This window comes from Bufo gargarizans, chromosome 4 (assembly GCF_014858855.1).
Source record: "Bufo gargarizans isolate SCDJY-AF-19 chromosome 4, ASM1485885v1, whole genome shotgun sequence".
In the NCBI taxonomy this organism is placed as follows: Eukaryota; Metazoa; Chordata; class Amphibia; order Anura; family Bufonidae; genus Bufo; species Bufo gargarizans.
The window spans coordinates 139,121,003-139,135,675 of NC_058083.1; the positions used below are offsets into that span (position 1 = coordinate 139,121,003).

Here is a 14,673-nt window from a genome sequence, read left to right on the forward strand (position 1 = left end):
GACATCACTGTGTTTATTATCTCTGTACTGTGACATCACTGGTTATTATCTCTGTACTGTGACATCACTGTTTATTATCCCTGTACTGTGACTGCACTGTGTTTATTATCCCTGTACTGTGACTGCACTGTGTTTATTATCTCTGTACTGTGACATCACTGTTTATTATCCCTGTACTGTGACATCACTGGTTATTATCTCTGTACTGTGACATCACTGTTTATTATCTCTATACTGTGACATCACTGTGTTTATTATTTCTGTACTGTGACATCACTGTTTATTATCTCTGTACCGTGACATCACTGTCTTTATTATTTCTGTACTGTGACATCTCTGTGTTTATTATCCCTGTACTGTGACATCACTGTTTATTATCTCTGTACCGTGACATCACTGTTTATTATCTCTGTACCGTGACATCACTGTCTTTATTATCTCTGTACTGTGACATCACTGTTTATTATCTCTATACTGTGACATCTCTGTGTTTATTATCCCTGTACTGTGACATCACTGTTTATTATCTCTGTACCGTGACATCACTGTCTTTATTATCTCTGTACTGTGACATCACTGTGTTTATTATCCCTGTACTGTGACATCACTGTTTCTAGGACTTATTCTGCACTGCGGTCTCTCACCACCACAGACTATTCCAGCGCCGCCCCACTCCTGCACTCTGAGAGCTGGCCCTTTGGTTACTATTTTTGGCAGAGGAAATGCGTCATCCTGCCCTGTGAACCAATCACATGCCTGCTTTCATTTCGCATGGTAAACTAACGGAGAGCAGTAGGTGCCTCCCGGGCCGCCCGCTCCGCCTCATACACGTTACCGTCTGTGCGCTCGAGCAGTACACTCGCCAGGAAAACACACACTCTCTCTAGTGTCACAGTATGGCGCCGCGGCCGCTTCAGCACGGCTCCGCCCCCCCGAGACGTGACGTATGAGAGACGCGCCGGACGTGACGGCTGTTTGCTCGGCTGTTGTGTGTCTGGATTGTAACTGCTCGGTAACGTGAAGTATCAAGATGGGCGTCCCGAAGTTTTACCGCTGGATCTCCGAGCGCTACCCCTGCCTCAGTGAGGTGGTCAAGGAGCACCAGGTAAGGCTGCGCGTGACGTGGTCACATGACATCACGCCGCTCCTGTCATGACATGTATGGGCACGTCCAGTCCCCGCAGTGTACTCGGCTCTTCACTGACTGCCCCTGTTCAACACTAGTCAGCACTCTGCTGTGGTGTGACGTCATTAAAGCAGGTGCCCCTGGTCTGCCCTCAGCTGTGATGTGTCAGCGCCACAGGAGGTCCCTGTGCAGCCCATAGGGAAAGACATGGGGTTAATCAGTTATCTAGTCTGGGGGCCCCAAACGTGTAATGGGGCCCTACCCCTCCATGACCACTTTCACCAGTGCCTAGAGAAAAGCTTATGATTTTGATATTGAAGGCCGGTCCTCAGGATAGAAGCAGAAATCACCAAGGAAAAAACGCCACTGCTATGGAAACCTCGCGCCTGCGCCATCCTGTTCAGTAGTCGGCGCAGTGATGAAAACTTGTATTATATGCTATATAGCCTTTAAGAGCAGGGGGGAGGGGCGTTGCTCCTGCCCCTAGAGCGTCCTTAAACTGTGGCCTTCCAGCTGTTGTTAAACTACAACTCCCAAAATGCCCTGCTGTAGGCTGTTCGGGCATGCTGGGAGTTGTAGTTTTGCAACAGCTAGAGGGCTGCCTGTCCTAAAGGCTCCATTTGCCATCCACTCTCCACACCCTTCTACACTTGATTGACAGGGCAGGCTAGCCCTGATCTCCTCCTGCCGGCCCTGTCTGCGCAGTGAGGGAAGGACGCTCGCCGGCTTCCTCACTGCGCCAAATACTGAACGAGATGCAATGAGAAAGTCGGCGAGCGTCCTTCCCTCACTGCACCTGCACAGACAGTGCCGCCAGGAGGAGACCAACGCCTGGCCCTGTTAATCAAGCGTAGAAGGGCGCGTAGAGTGGTGGGCGAATGGAGCCTCTAGGAGCAGGTGCAGCCCCCCCCCCCCCCTGCTCTTAGAGGGTAATTAGCACATAATACAAGTTAAAATTTAACAAAAACGGGGGCACACAGGAAAAAAAAATAGAGTTAAATTCAGGTGACATTGGCACATGTATTATGTCAGCCTGTTTAATAGTGAAAATTGCAGTGACAGATACCCTTTAAAATAAAATATGCACACAGTGATGTCGCTGTACACGGATAACGCACACAGTGATGTCGCTGTACACGGATAACGCACACAGTGATGTCGCTGTACACGGATAACGCACACAGTGATGTCGCTGTACACGGATAACGCACACAGTGATGTCGCTGTACACGGATAACGCACACAGTGATGTCGCTGTACACGGATAACGCACACAGTGATGTCGCTGTACACGGATAACGCACACAGTGATGTCGCTGTACACGGATAACGCACACAGTGATGTCGCTGTACACGGATAACGCACACAGTGATGTGATGTCGCTGTACACGGATAACGCACACAGTGATGTCGCTGTACACGGATAACGCACACAGTGATGTCGCTGTACACGGATAACGCACACAGTGATGTCGCTGTACACGGATAACGCACACAGTGATGTCGCTGTACACGGATAACGCACACAGTGATGTCGCTGTACACGGATAACGCACACAGTGATGTCGCTGTACACGGATAACGCACACAGTGATGTCGCTGTACACGGATAACGCACACAGTGATGTCGCTGTACACGGATAACGCACACAGTGATGTCGCTGTACACGGATAACGCACACAGTGATGTCGCTGTACACGGATAACGCACACAGTGATGTCGCTGTACACGGATAACGCACACAGTGATGTCGCTGTACACGGACAACGCACACAGTGATGTCGCTGTACACGGACAACGCACACAGTGATGTCGCGTCGCTGTACACGGACAACGCACACAGTGATGTCGCTGTACACGGACAACGCACACAGTGATGTCGCTGTACACGGACAACGCACACAGTGATGTCGCTGTACACGGACAACGCACACAGTGATGTCGCTGTACCGGACAACGCACACAGTGATGTCGCTGTACACGGACAACGCACACAGTGATGTCGCTGTACACGGACAACGCACACAGTGATGTCGCTGTACACGGACAACGCACACAGTGATGTCGCTGTACACGGACAACGCACACAGTGATGTCGCTGTACACGGACAACGCACACAGTGATGTCGCTGTACACGGACAACGCACACAGTGATGTCGCTGTACAAAGACTGTTCTGTCTTCATACACGTTCACACGGTCTCCAGTCTGACATTCAGCATAAACCATTCCTGTCTTCCAAATAAGAGGACTGTTCTTTGTAGTCTTGTTTGATTGGTAAAACAGATATGCTTTTACAAGGATGCAAGCAGCGTTTTGGTGTCCGCCTCCAGAACGGAATGGAGACAGAACAGAGGCAAACTGATGCATTCTGAGCGGATCCTTTTCCATTCAGAATGCAAACTGATCCGTTTTGGCCCTGAACGGATCTCACAAACGGAAAGCCAAAACGCCAGTGTCAGAGTAGCCTTACCAACCCATTTTGGTCAATGGTGGGATCAAGCTTTTTCAAAGCGCTATCCTGGGAGACTGACCTTTGTCTACTTTCACACTGGTGTTTTGGCTTTCCGTTTGCGAGATCCGTTCAGGGCTCTCACAAGCGGTCCAAAACGGATCAGTTTTGCCTTAATGCATTCTGAATGGAAAAGCATCCGCTCAGAATGCATCAGTTCCGTCTCCATTCCGCTTTGGAGACGGACATCAAAACGCTGCTTGAGCCAAACGGATCCATCCTGACACACAATGTAAGTCAATGGGGACGGATCCGTTTTCACTGACACAATCTGGCACAATAGAAAACTGATCCGTCCTCCATTGACTTTCAATGGTGTTCAAGACTGATCCGTTTTGGTTATGTTAAAGATAATATAAACGGATCCGTCTGTGCAGATCCATGACTGATCTGCACAAAACGCGAGTGTAAATGTAGCCTTTGCTGAGGTAGTCTATTTCCTTAGAATAACACTTAGGGCTCATGCACACGACAATATTTTGCATTCAGTATACTGGCCATTTTTTTAGTTCAGTATGCGGTACATATACTGAACCATTCATTTCAATGGTTCAGCAAAAAATACTGAAGTGTCTCCGTGTGCATTCCGTTTCAGTATTTCAGTATATCCGTGCCGTGAAAAGATAGAACATGTCCTATTCTTGTCCGCAAATCACGGTGCTTGGCTCCATTCAAGTCAATGGGTCCGCAATAAAAACGGAACACATACGGAAATGCATCCGTATGTCTTCCGTATCCGTTCCGTTTTTGCTGAACCATCTATTGAAAATGTTATGCCCAGCCCAATTTTTTCTATGTAATTGCTGTATACTGTATTTGGCATACAGAAAAACGGAAAAGAAAATGGAAACGGAACAACGGATCCGTAAAAAAACTGACCGCAAAACACTGAAAAAGCAATACTGTCGTGTGCATGAGCCCTTATGTTGTATAGTGCAAATTATTATACTCTTGGACCTTTCCATATTGGGAGCGTTAAAGGTGTGTTTGCAGTGATGCCAACCTTTGCAGGGCTTCTGGCTCACAGGTACTGTCGACTTGTAAGACTGAGCTATATAAACTACACAGGCTATACCACAAACTTGCAACATCTAGGTGGAGAACCTGTTGAAACGATGGGATTTGAGTTGGTGGTCCGAAGTCACTGTACGTAGAACAGATACTTCAGGTCGGACTTCTTCATCGGCATCTGGGTCTACCAAGATCGGCATCTGTCGGATCCAATACTACAAGACGTTGAACGGAACAGGAATGCAGGACCCATAAACCATTCTGTGTCCTTAGAAGGATTCTGTCACCAAATTTTACCCCCTACAGTAAAACAGCTACTTGTAGGTCTCCCTGAGCTGTATTATATGATGCCCTTATTAACTAATAGTCTTGATTTATTTCTTTATAAAATCGATTTTAGTGATATGCTAATGACTTACATAAAGGGCCCAAGGGGATGTCCTTCTCTAACTTGGTGCTCAGCCGCACCCCTGGGTCCGGTGCCCAGCACCACCTTCCTGAGTCCAAAGCCACCTCTAATATAATATTTTTAAGAGCCGGCGCGCTGACGTAATCCCTGAGCCTGTTTGAAATCCTGCGTATGCGAACTAGACACTGTAGTCTGCGCCCACGCGGACTACAGGTAATGGCATCGTCGAGCGAAGTGCGCATGCCTCATGCTTCCGTGCCATCTACTGAAGTCAAGATGCAAAGACTACCGTATTTTTCGCCCTATAAGACGCACCGGCCCATAAGACTCGCCTAGGTTTTTAGGGAGGAAAATAAGAAAATAAAATATTTTTAACCAAAAGGTGTGCTGTGTGTTTGGTGGGTTTGGAGCTAATGGTGGTCTGTGGATGGCACTATTACTGGTGATCTGTGGATGACGGACACTGTTATGGGGGATCTGTGGATGACGGACACTGTTATGGGGGATCTGTGGATGACGGACACTGTTATGGGGGATCTGTGGATGACGGACACTGTTATGGGGGATCTGTGGATGACGGACACTGTTATATATGTGCCATCCACAGACCCCCCCCCCCCCCCCAGCCCATAACTGTGCCATCCACAGATGTCCCCCATAAAAATATCATCCACAGATCCCCCGCCGCTCCACTATACAAATATAAGATGTCTTATTCAAATAATAGTTATTAAACATGCCCCCCAATTCCTAATAGTACCTTACATCCTAACCGCTTCAGTACAATGGAGGCAGGCAGGCCGGGCGGCCGGCGCGTCACTCGCTGACGTCACTTGCCTGCGCCGCCTGCTTCATTCATAAAGTAGGCGGCGCAGACACGTGACATCAGGGAGTTGCGCTGCCGCCCGGCCTGCCTGCCTGCATTCTACTGAAGCAGTTAGGATGTAAGGTAGTAATAGGAGTGAGGGGGCATGTTTAATAACTATTAATTGAATAAGACATTTATATTAGTATACTGGAGGCGCGGGGCTATAGTACAGTGACTGCACCGGCCCCCAGCTCCTCCTCCCAGTCCCTCCCCGAGTCTCTCTCGCTCGCTCGTACATCGCAGCTTGCGATGTAAAACTGGCAGCATTCGCCCCATAAGACGCAGGGGCATTTTTCCCCCATTTTGGGGGAGAAAAAGTGCGTCTTATGGGGCAAAAAATATATATCTTCTATGATGCTTCAATCAAGGCAATTGCAGCTATAACATACCTAAAGACCATTGACGTCAAAGAACAATGCCATATAGGGTTTGTCACGAGTCAGACCAAACTGGCGCCACTCCGTGAACACACTATTCCCAGACTAGCGCTGCGCTGCTGTGGAGTTGGCTGAACTTATAACAACAGGAATGAACCTGGAAATCGAGGAAGTTGAGTTTTACACGGACAGCAAGATAGTCCTAGGATATATTTGCAACGAAACCGGATGCTTTTATGTTTGCGTCTGCAATCGGGTTCTAAGCATCAGAAGATCCACTTGTCCTAAACAGTGGCACTACGTGCCTACACAGCATAATCCTGCGGACCACGCCACTAGATCCGTCGCAACAAGCCACCTTAAAGGGATTCTGTTGCCACATTTTACCCCCTACAGTAAAACATAGCTACTTGTAGGTCTCCCTGAGCTGTATTAAATTATGCCCTTATTAACTAATAGTCTTGATTTATTTCTTTATAAAATCAGAGCCCCAGCAGTGTAAGCCTAGGGCTCTGATCGGTTACAATGGCAGCCAGGACGCTACTGAAGCCCTGGCTGCCATAGTCAGCTCCCTGCTGCTGTGTGCACAAAGCACAGGGCAGCAGGGACAGTGTGAGATCTCTATCAGGGTGAATAGGACAAGGGATGAAAGATCCCAGGTTCTAGCCCCTGAAGGGGGAAATAGTTATGAAATAATGTTAAAAAAATAAATAAAAATATTAAGTTTAAATCACCCCCTTGCCCAAATTTACATATAAGATATATAAACAATAAAAAAAATTACACATCGCCACGCCCCAAAAAGTGCGAACTATTAAAATATTAAAAAATATCTCCTATGCGGTGAATGCCATAACAGAAAAAAAATAAACAGTGCAATTTTCCATTTATTTTTTTTTTAGTCACCTTGTCCCTGACAAAAATTAGGTTAGGACTGTTCTATTATGGTCCAGACGTTCCATAAAATCTGGAATGCACGCGGCTTTTTTTTTTTTTTTTTTTTTAACGTGGTATCGAGTATCACAATACATGGTATTGAAATAGTCAAAATTTTGGTATCGTGACACTGAAGAGGGACTACGGGTCAGCCATGCTATCCTATCAATATGGGCCAACATTTCTAAAGAATGCTATCAGCACCTTGTTGAATCAATGCCACGTAGAATTAAGGGGGTCCAACACCGTATTAGTATGGTGTTCCTAATAATTCTTTAGGTGAGTGTAGGTGCAATGCACACAAAGATTTCAGGCTGCACACACAGTAACCACAGGAATCAATATAAAATTTAGAATGGGACTGACATTAAAGGGGCTGTCTCATTTCAGCAAATAGCATTTATTATGTAGAAAAAGTTAAAGGGGTTATCCAATCCCTAAAATGTCCCCCCTAATACCCGGGCCTCCTCACAGTGGTTATACTTGCCACGCTCTTGATCCCCACACGGCCAACTGGGTTGCAGCCTATAGCAGGCTGCAACTGGGAGGAGCCTTACCTAGCGTCACCCGCAAGGCTAGGGCAGCTCATCCCCATGACAGGGAGATGCCGTGGCCCGGTAGAAGGGTAAAAATTACCTATATGAGGGGCCTGGGCATTAGGGGGAACATTATAAGGATTGCATAACCCCTTTAATGCAAACTACTTAATATATTGTTGTTATCCATGTTGCCTTCTTTGCTGGCTGGATTTATTTTTCTATTATGTTATAAGCTGCTCATTTCTGTGGTTACGACCACCCTGCAATCCAACAGCGGTGGTCATGCTTGCACACTATAGGAAAAAGCACCAGCCTATGTGCACTTTTGGCAGCTACACTATTTCTAAGAAAAAATTACAACCCCTCTTAAAACATGAATAAAAGTAATTACTTTTGTACCTAAAATCATAGTATATTATGTTTTTCTCCAGTTATGATTGGTCTATAGACACCCATTCAGCCATCAGCTCTCCCCTGACCCCCCATTCTCCCTCACACATGGATGTGCAGTTTGCCTGAGCATGTATGTATTCTCAACATGGAAATGGGAGTAAGCCCTGGACCTCTGGTGGTGGTGGCCTCTGTCTCTTGACATCTTGAAATCCAGGTGCCCAAGCCATCTTGATGAACGTTTTTTACTCTATTTTCAGTAGATAGGTGTAAAACGTGCAAAATACATCTCTTTACACACTTTCTATTCAATATTATATATATTTTTATAAATGAGCCAGAAATGATTAAAATACAAAACAAAAAAACATTCAGTGCCCCCCCCCCCCCTGGCGGACGCATACAACGTGACTTGGACTTGACCACTTCCCTAACCAGTGTGAGCTGGACCTGAGCAGGGAGGGTGAGTGATAATTATGTTTAACCCTTTCTTAGAGGAACACTTTAAGGATGGGGTGGATGATATTTCTTTTCTATTGAAATCTCCGTATGGCTCCCTTGATGAACCATAAGCATTGGCAGCTGTCTTCTGAGGATAACTTTATGTGTTAGGGGCATCCTCTCTGTGAGTAGCTGGCAGTGGTTCCAAGGTGAATTTACTTTCAGTTATTGGGGAGATGTACTCTGAGGTATGTCATAGGTACCGTATATTTTGTTAGGTATAGACAGGCCAATTATTGCTGCAATTTAGTTTCCAAGCGTTGGTGCGACTAATTGACCTCTTCAACTGCAGGAAAGTTCAGCGATAAGTGAAAGTGACCGCTGTCATTTACCTTGGTGGATTGTGGTAAAGAAATCCTATTGGACAGTCTGTAAATGTGGACTTTACATTGTAGAGGTCTAGGCAGCATTGACGCTCCTGTCTCGGCCATCACCTGGTAGGATCATCCTGACACACGTCCATCAGATCCCCAGCAACAACTTTTCAAACCACTCATTCAGTCCATTGCTTTTCCTACTTTATACGCTTTTTATTAATTTATTTATTCTTTTTGAAACCACATTTTTTTTACCATTAATAGGAAAACTGCCCTGTGGGACCCGTGGGTCACATATTATATTGCGGTCTAGGTTTGTGTGTTTTTGTTTCATCTTAGCATCTCTTGCTATTGCTGAATTTCACAAAACCTTTTTTTCCCCCCCATAGATCCCAGAATTTGACAATCTGTACTTGGACATGAATGGAATCATCCACCAGTGCTCCCACCCAAATGACGAGGATGTGCACTTTCGAATCACAGAAGATAAGATTTTTGCTGATATATTTCATTATTTAGAGGTTCTGTTCCGTATTATCAAGCCAAGAAAAGTCTTTTTTATGGCCGTTGATGGTGTTGCTCCGAGGGCAAAAATGAACCAGCAGCGAGGGAGGCGTTTTAGGTGATTATTTTAATTCTCCTTTTACCAAGCTATGTGTTACAATTTTTGCTAATTTCCTCCATCTTCTTACATTCTAAACGTATTTCAAAAACGTGTCAAGGATTTAGACAGTGTTGGATTCCTTGCAGTGGTCAGGGTGCAACTCGTCTGTGATCTTTCCTACCTGATTTCTTTTCTCCAGAGTTGAGCTCTAAGGGTCCATTCAAAATGGGTCCACATCCGTTCTGCAATTTTGCGAAACGGGTACAGACCCATTCATTTTCAATGGGGCTGGAATGTTCTGTCCGCATCCGTATTTACGTATCCGCACTTCCGCATCGTGCTTCCGTTTCCGCAAAAAAATAGAACATGTCCTATTCTTGTCCGCAATTGCGGACAAGATTAGGCATTTACTATTATAGTACCGGCGATGTGCGGAATGCACATTGCCAGTGTCCGTGTTTTGCGGATGATCCGCAAAACACTTACGGACGTGTGAATGGACCCTAACTGTAAAGAATGATAGCTGCTGATAGATTGCTTGCGTTTAAAGAGAATCTGTCAGTAGTTTTGACCATCTTAAACTATTGCCCGCACTAGGTAGGGGGTGGGGAGAGCAGGACAAACATAAGATTTGTGGAGCTTTTATTATCAGGAGTAGTGTGAATATGAACATTTATTCTGCTCACTCGTAGGGGCTTAACTGTGAAGCGCTCTTTCTCTCCATTGAGCTTCTTCACAGCTCTTAGTGACCGCTGTAACATCCAACCAGGAGATCAGTTCTTCTGTCACGCAGAGCAGAGGGAAGGGGCTATGAAGTAGTCTGAAGCTCCGCCTCCTGGGCACCTACAAAAGTAGAACCTGGCATAGTAAAACCTTCGTCTTCTCACTACTCCTGATTATAAATATCTGATTGGTGGGGGTCTGACTCCCGATACCCCCGCCGATCAGCTGTTTGAAGGGGCAGTGATGCTCACATGAGTGCTGCGTCCTCTTCATTGTTTACCTGCATGCCGTCCACTTTGTAGTGGTGCTGCAGTGTAATTACAGCATTTCATCCCCTTCACTTGAATGGGCGATGCAGCTGTAATTACCCTGCACCACTGCTACAAATTTAGATTGCTTGCAGGTAAAAACTGAAGAGGACGCAGTACTTATGTGCCCTTCGCAACCCCTTCAAACAGCTGATTTGCGGTGGTCCCGGGAGTCAGACCCCTCAACAATCAGATATTGAGATGACCAATCCTGAAGTTGCTTGCTTAAAATGATGGCACTTGCTTGTAGAATTTGAGATTGGGACTAGCATATATACATTTTGGGGGACTTTTATCATTTGAGATCGTTTTCAGGTCACTTTTATGTCTGGTTTTGAAGTTTATGAAATGGTGCACAGTTCTCATGTACATATTTGGTGCAAGTGCATTGTGTATGATTACACCAAAATACATCAGGGTGCTTCCTGGCGTAGGATGCAACTTTTCAGTGACTTCAAGTGTTGCAGACAGTAAATGCACCCTAATCTAGGTCTCATCCCACTTTTCTGCCTTTCTACAGAACCACTATGAAAAGTGACGCGTCTCCTAAATGTTGCATAAAACACTGCAATTGTCATGTCGTGCAACATTTTTACACCAAAACCCTGACGTATCTGGTTTGATAAATGGCTTCCCATAATGTACAACGTGTGATGCAAGTTTTGGCCTTCAACAGTCCATTGGTCCGGCCATTTTGTAACCTTCCCTGTTATGATTATGAATGGTGCAGCATCCTTTGCTTGGTTACAGTCTGTGTTGTAACCTATAGCTGTACTTCCAATGCTAGAAGTAACATAGGGCTTCTTTACACAGGGCCTTTTATAAGGGTTTCTTTTCCAAACGATTGTGACAAGTGTAAAAACCGGAAGATTGATGGAGATTGTCTCACCTCAGACATTGCTGGCATATCGCTAGGAGATGTGTCCCATTTCTGGCACCCCCCTACTATCTCCATAATGGGACCCTCAAAGTGATAGGAGAGCAGCCGTGCATATGCAGCAGTCCTCCATAAATTTTTAGGGGAGGTCCATAAATAGCCAAACACTCACTCCGCTATTTCCAGCAGTCGCATAGCGGTGGATGGAGTGGGTGCACTCTCCATTCATTTCTTTGGGACCTCCAAAAATATCCAAGAGTGCTCGCTCGTCAGGAGAGCCATGTCAGGAGAGGGGACAGGTCCTGCCCTTGTCAGCTGAGAAGATTGGTCACTATGTACACAGCTCAGGCTCTGAGTCAGATGTATCAGGATAAACTAACACAACCACTCCCTCCAAGGTTCCTGCGTTCAAAGGTCTCAAGTGCCCACTCCGGTGCGTCCTTAGGGCAAGTTCGCATGACAGAATTGTCACACGTAGGAATCCACGCAGTAGTTTATACCAGGCATGCTCAACTTGCGGCTCTCCAGCTGTTGTAAAACTACAACTCCCACCATGCCCTGCTGTAGGCTGATAGCTGTAGGCTGTCCGAGCATGCTGGGAGTTGTAGTTTTGCAACAGCTGGACAGCCACAGGTTGGGCATCCCTGGTTTTTACGACTCTACATCTGTCATGTAAATATGCTCTCAAAGAGGACCTTTCATCAGTTTACCCCTAGTCTAATAATGGTCTTACCTTTAGGGCATTCGTTTTAGTTCAGTCATAATAGTATGTCTTATAATGCGTTTCGGCCTAACAGCCTTCATCAACAAAGGTTACATACAAGGGTTTAATACCATCTTATATAGCGGGTATACAGGTGATTCACTGGTGACGTCAGACTCCCAAATCAAAAGCAGATGATTGCACCAATTAACAGCTTAGTTTCACTATGTGCAAATCAAGAAACATAAACCCTGAATTCACTCAATCGTCAAACAAGTGAACACATTTTTTTTCTTCTAATAGAGGAGGATACCGTATCCTTCCGCACCATTAACGAGACTGTCTATAAAATAATATAATACAATAATAAGAATCAGTGATCGAAAAAAAAAATCATAAGCGCATCGACTTCATAATCCCGATTCAAACCTCTAGGTTGTAAGGTATCTAAAGTGTGAATCCAGTAAGGTCCTATTTAAGAGCATGTTTACATGACAGATGTAGAGTCGTATAAACCAGGGATGCCCAACCTGCGGCCCTCCAGCTGTTGTGAAAAATTCCGGTATTTTGAAAGCCTGATTTGGCATTAGTACATTCCTAATCCTATGGGGAAAAAAACCTCGGATCCGGCATTCAGGCAAGTGTACAGTTTTTCTGGCCGGAGATAAAACCGTAGCATGCTGCGCTTTTTTGTCTGTCCTGATCAGTCCAAAAGACTGAACTGAAGACATTCTGATGCATCCTGAACGGATTGTTCTCTATTCAGAATGCATGGGGATAAAAAAAACTGATCAGTTCTTTTCCGGTATAGAGCCCCTAGGACGGAACTCTATGCTGGAAAAGAAAAACGCAAGTGTGAAAGTACCCTTACCCATAATGGTTTGATATATGCCGTGACTTTAGTATAACTCATATGTATAAAGTGCATAAGTGTTTATTTACAACATAAAGTGACTCATGCTCATCCAAAAACAAAAATGAGTAGTGGCCTTATCAGTCTACATGTCTGGGACTGAAAGGGCACCGGAAAAAGGGGGATCCAATAGATACCAGTAGGGGCACAGAGGCGGACGACCCCCATGTGGTATTACAGAGGACAAAAGGTCCCTGTCAATAAACACAAAAAATAAGGGGAAAAGAAAAAGGGTGGTGTTAGTGAGATGCCAAGCAGTCCACATAATGGACCAGAGTGCATCTCCTCAAAAGGTGCTAAACTGAAGTACCCATCAAGGGGGATGCCAACAAACCCAAGGGTGAGGGGGCAATAATGGTAAACAATATGTCAACAGGCTCTCCCCAAGATGGGTATAATAGTGGGAGAAGGAAAAAAAAAAAAAAAAAAAAAAAAAAAGGAATGTAAGACCCCGCAGGAGGTGGCACACGGTCAGTGGACCAACATCCACAAACCCAATTATGTTGTGCTAAACATATAATTAAAAGTTCAGCGTATGCAAATGATAATTGAAAGTGTAACCTATCCAAACATTGAATATATAGTATCTAGTGTTGAGCTAGCATGCTCGGCCGAACACCAGTTCAGCTCTAGCATCGCGATGCTTGGCAGATCGCGGTGTTCGGCCTAATACCGTGTGCGCTCGAGTGCGAGGCTAGAGTCTCCTCCCCGCATGTTTGTTGGCTGCTACGCATCCAATAAACGTGCAGGTAAGTACTGCCACTCACTGAAATGCCGTAGCCATGTTGGTTACTGGCATTACAGTCATTGGCTGGTCGTAACGCGTCATCGGCTGCTATAAACCACCCGATAACACGTGTTCTGCTCAGTGTTAGTCAGGGAGAGCTGTGCCGTAGAAAGGGCAGATAGTGTAGGAAATTAAATTTTTCCATTCCATCCACCACGACGGCCCACATTGAGATTGACCCTTGACCTCTGTAGGGGCAGGAACACATAGAGAGTTTAAGAACCCCCCACCCCTCCACCTCCTCCTCCTCAGTGCTTTCCTGCCCCTACAGGGGCCAACACGTGGAGAGGATCCTCCTCAAGGAGGATTGCATCGTTATTTTTTCCTTTGCAGGTTCTCCAGCTGGCCTCCCGTGGCATGGGCTAAGGCTGGCCAGCTTGGAGCATCGAGGACCCTCGTCTTGGCCTATGCCGACGCCTGTGGTCCTCCCCCATACCTCTTGTACTTCCTTCCCTCCTTAGGGAAGCAGTCGGGGGTGCCGGCTTCGCGCGCGGTATGCGGCGTTCTTCCTCCGGGCATGCTGTGCGCTTGTGACCGGCTGGGGGAGCAGGTGCGGCGCATGGAGTGCTCAGGAGGCAGGCCGGACGTCGCACGCATCCTCTCATAGGCTTGTGCGGCGCCGGCTCTTGCTGTCACTAGGGGCGCAGCTTGATGACGTCAGACGCCGGGAAATTTGAAAAAGGAAGTAGACCGCGGTTCCCTCCAGCTCTTGCCTGCTGCACCGCGATGTCTGAGACACCTGCTCCCCGCCAGGAAGGCCCTGATCCCAC

The 14,673-nt window shown here is 46.2% G+C and overlaps 1 protein-coding gene across 4 annotated transcripts in view; it reads left to right on the forward strand.

The window, feature by feature from the left end:
- Positions 1-790: 790 nt before the first annotated feature.
- The window catches only part of XRN1 (5'-3' exoribonuclease 1), a 77,978-nt gene continuing 64,095 nt past the window's right edge, over positions 791-14,673 (forward strand). For 3 of the 4 annotated variants that reach the window (XM_044289208.1, XM_044289209.1, XM_044289210.1), the window contains exons 1-2: positions 791-1,105; positions 9,378-9,610. In XM_044289208.1, coding sequence (XP_044145143.1) covers positions 1,031-1,105; positions 9,378-9,610 — 308 coding nt within the window. In that variant the 5' untranslated portion in view covers positions 791-1,030. The remainder of the gene's footprint in view (positions 1,106-9,377; positions 9,611-14,673) is intronic. The other variant, XM_044289207.1, reaches the window with a different exon arrangement.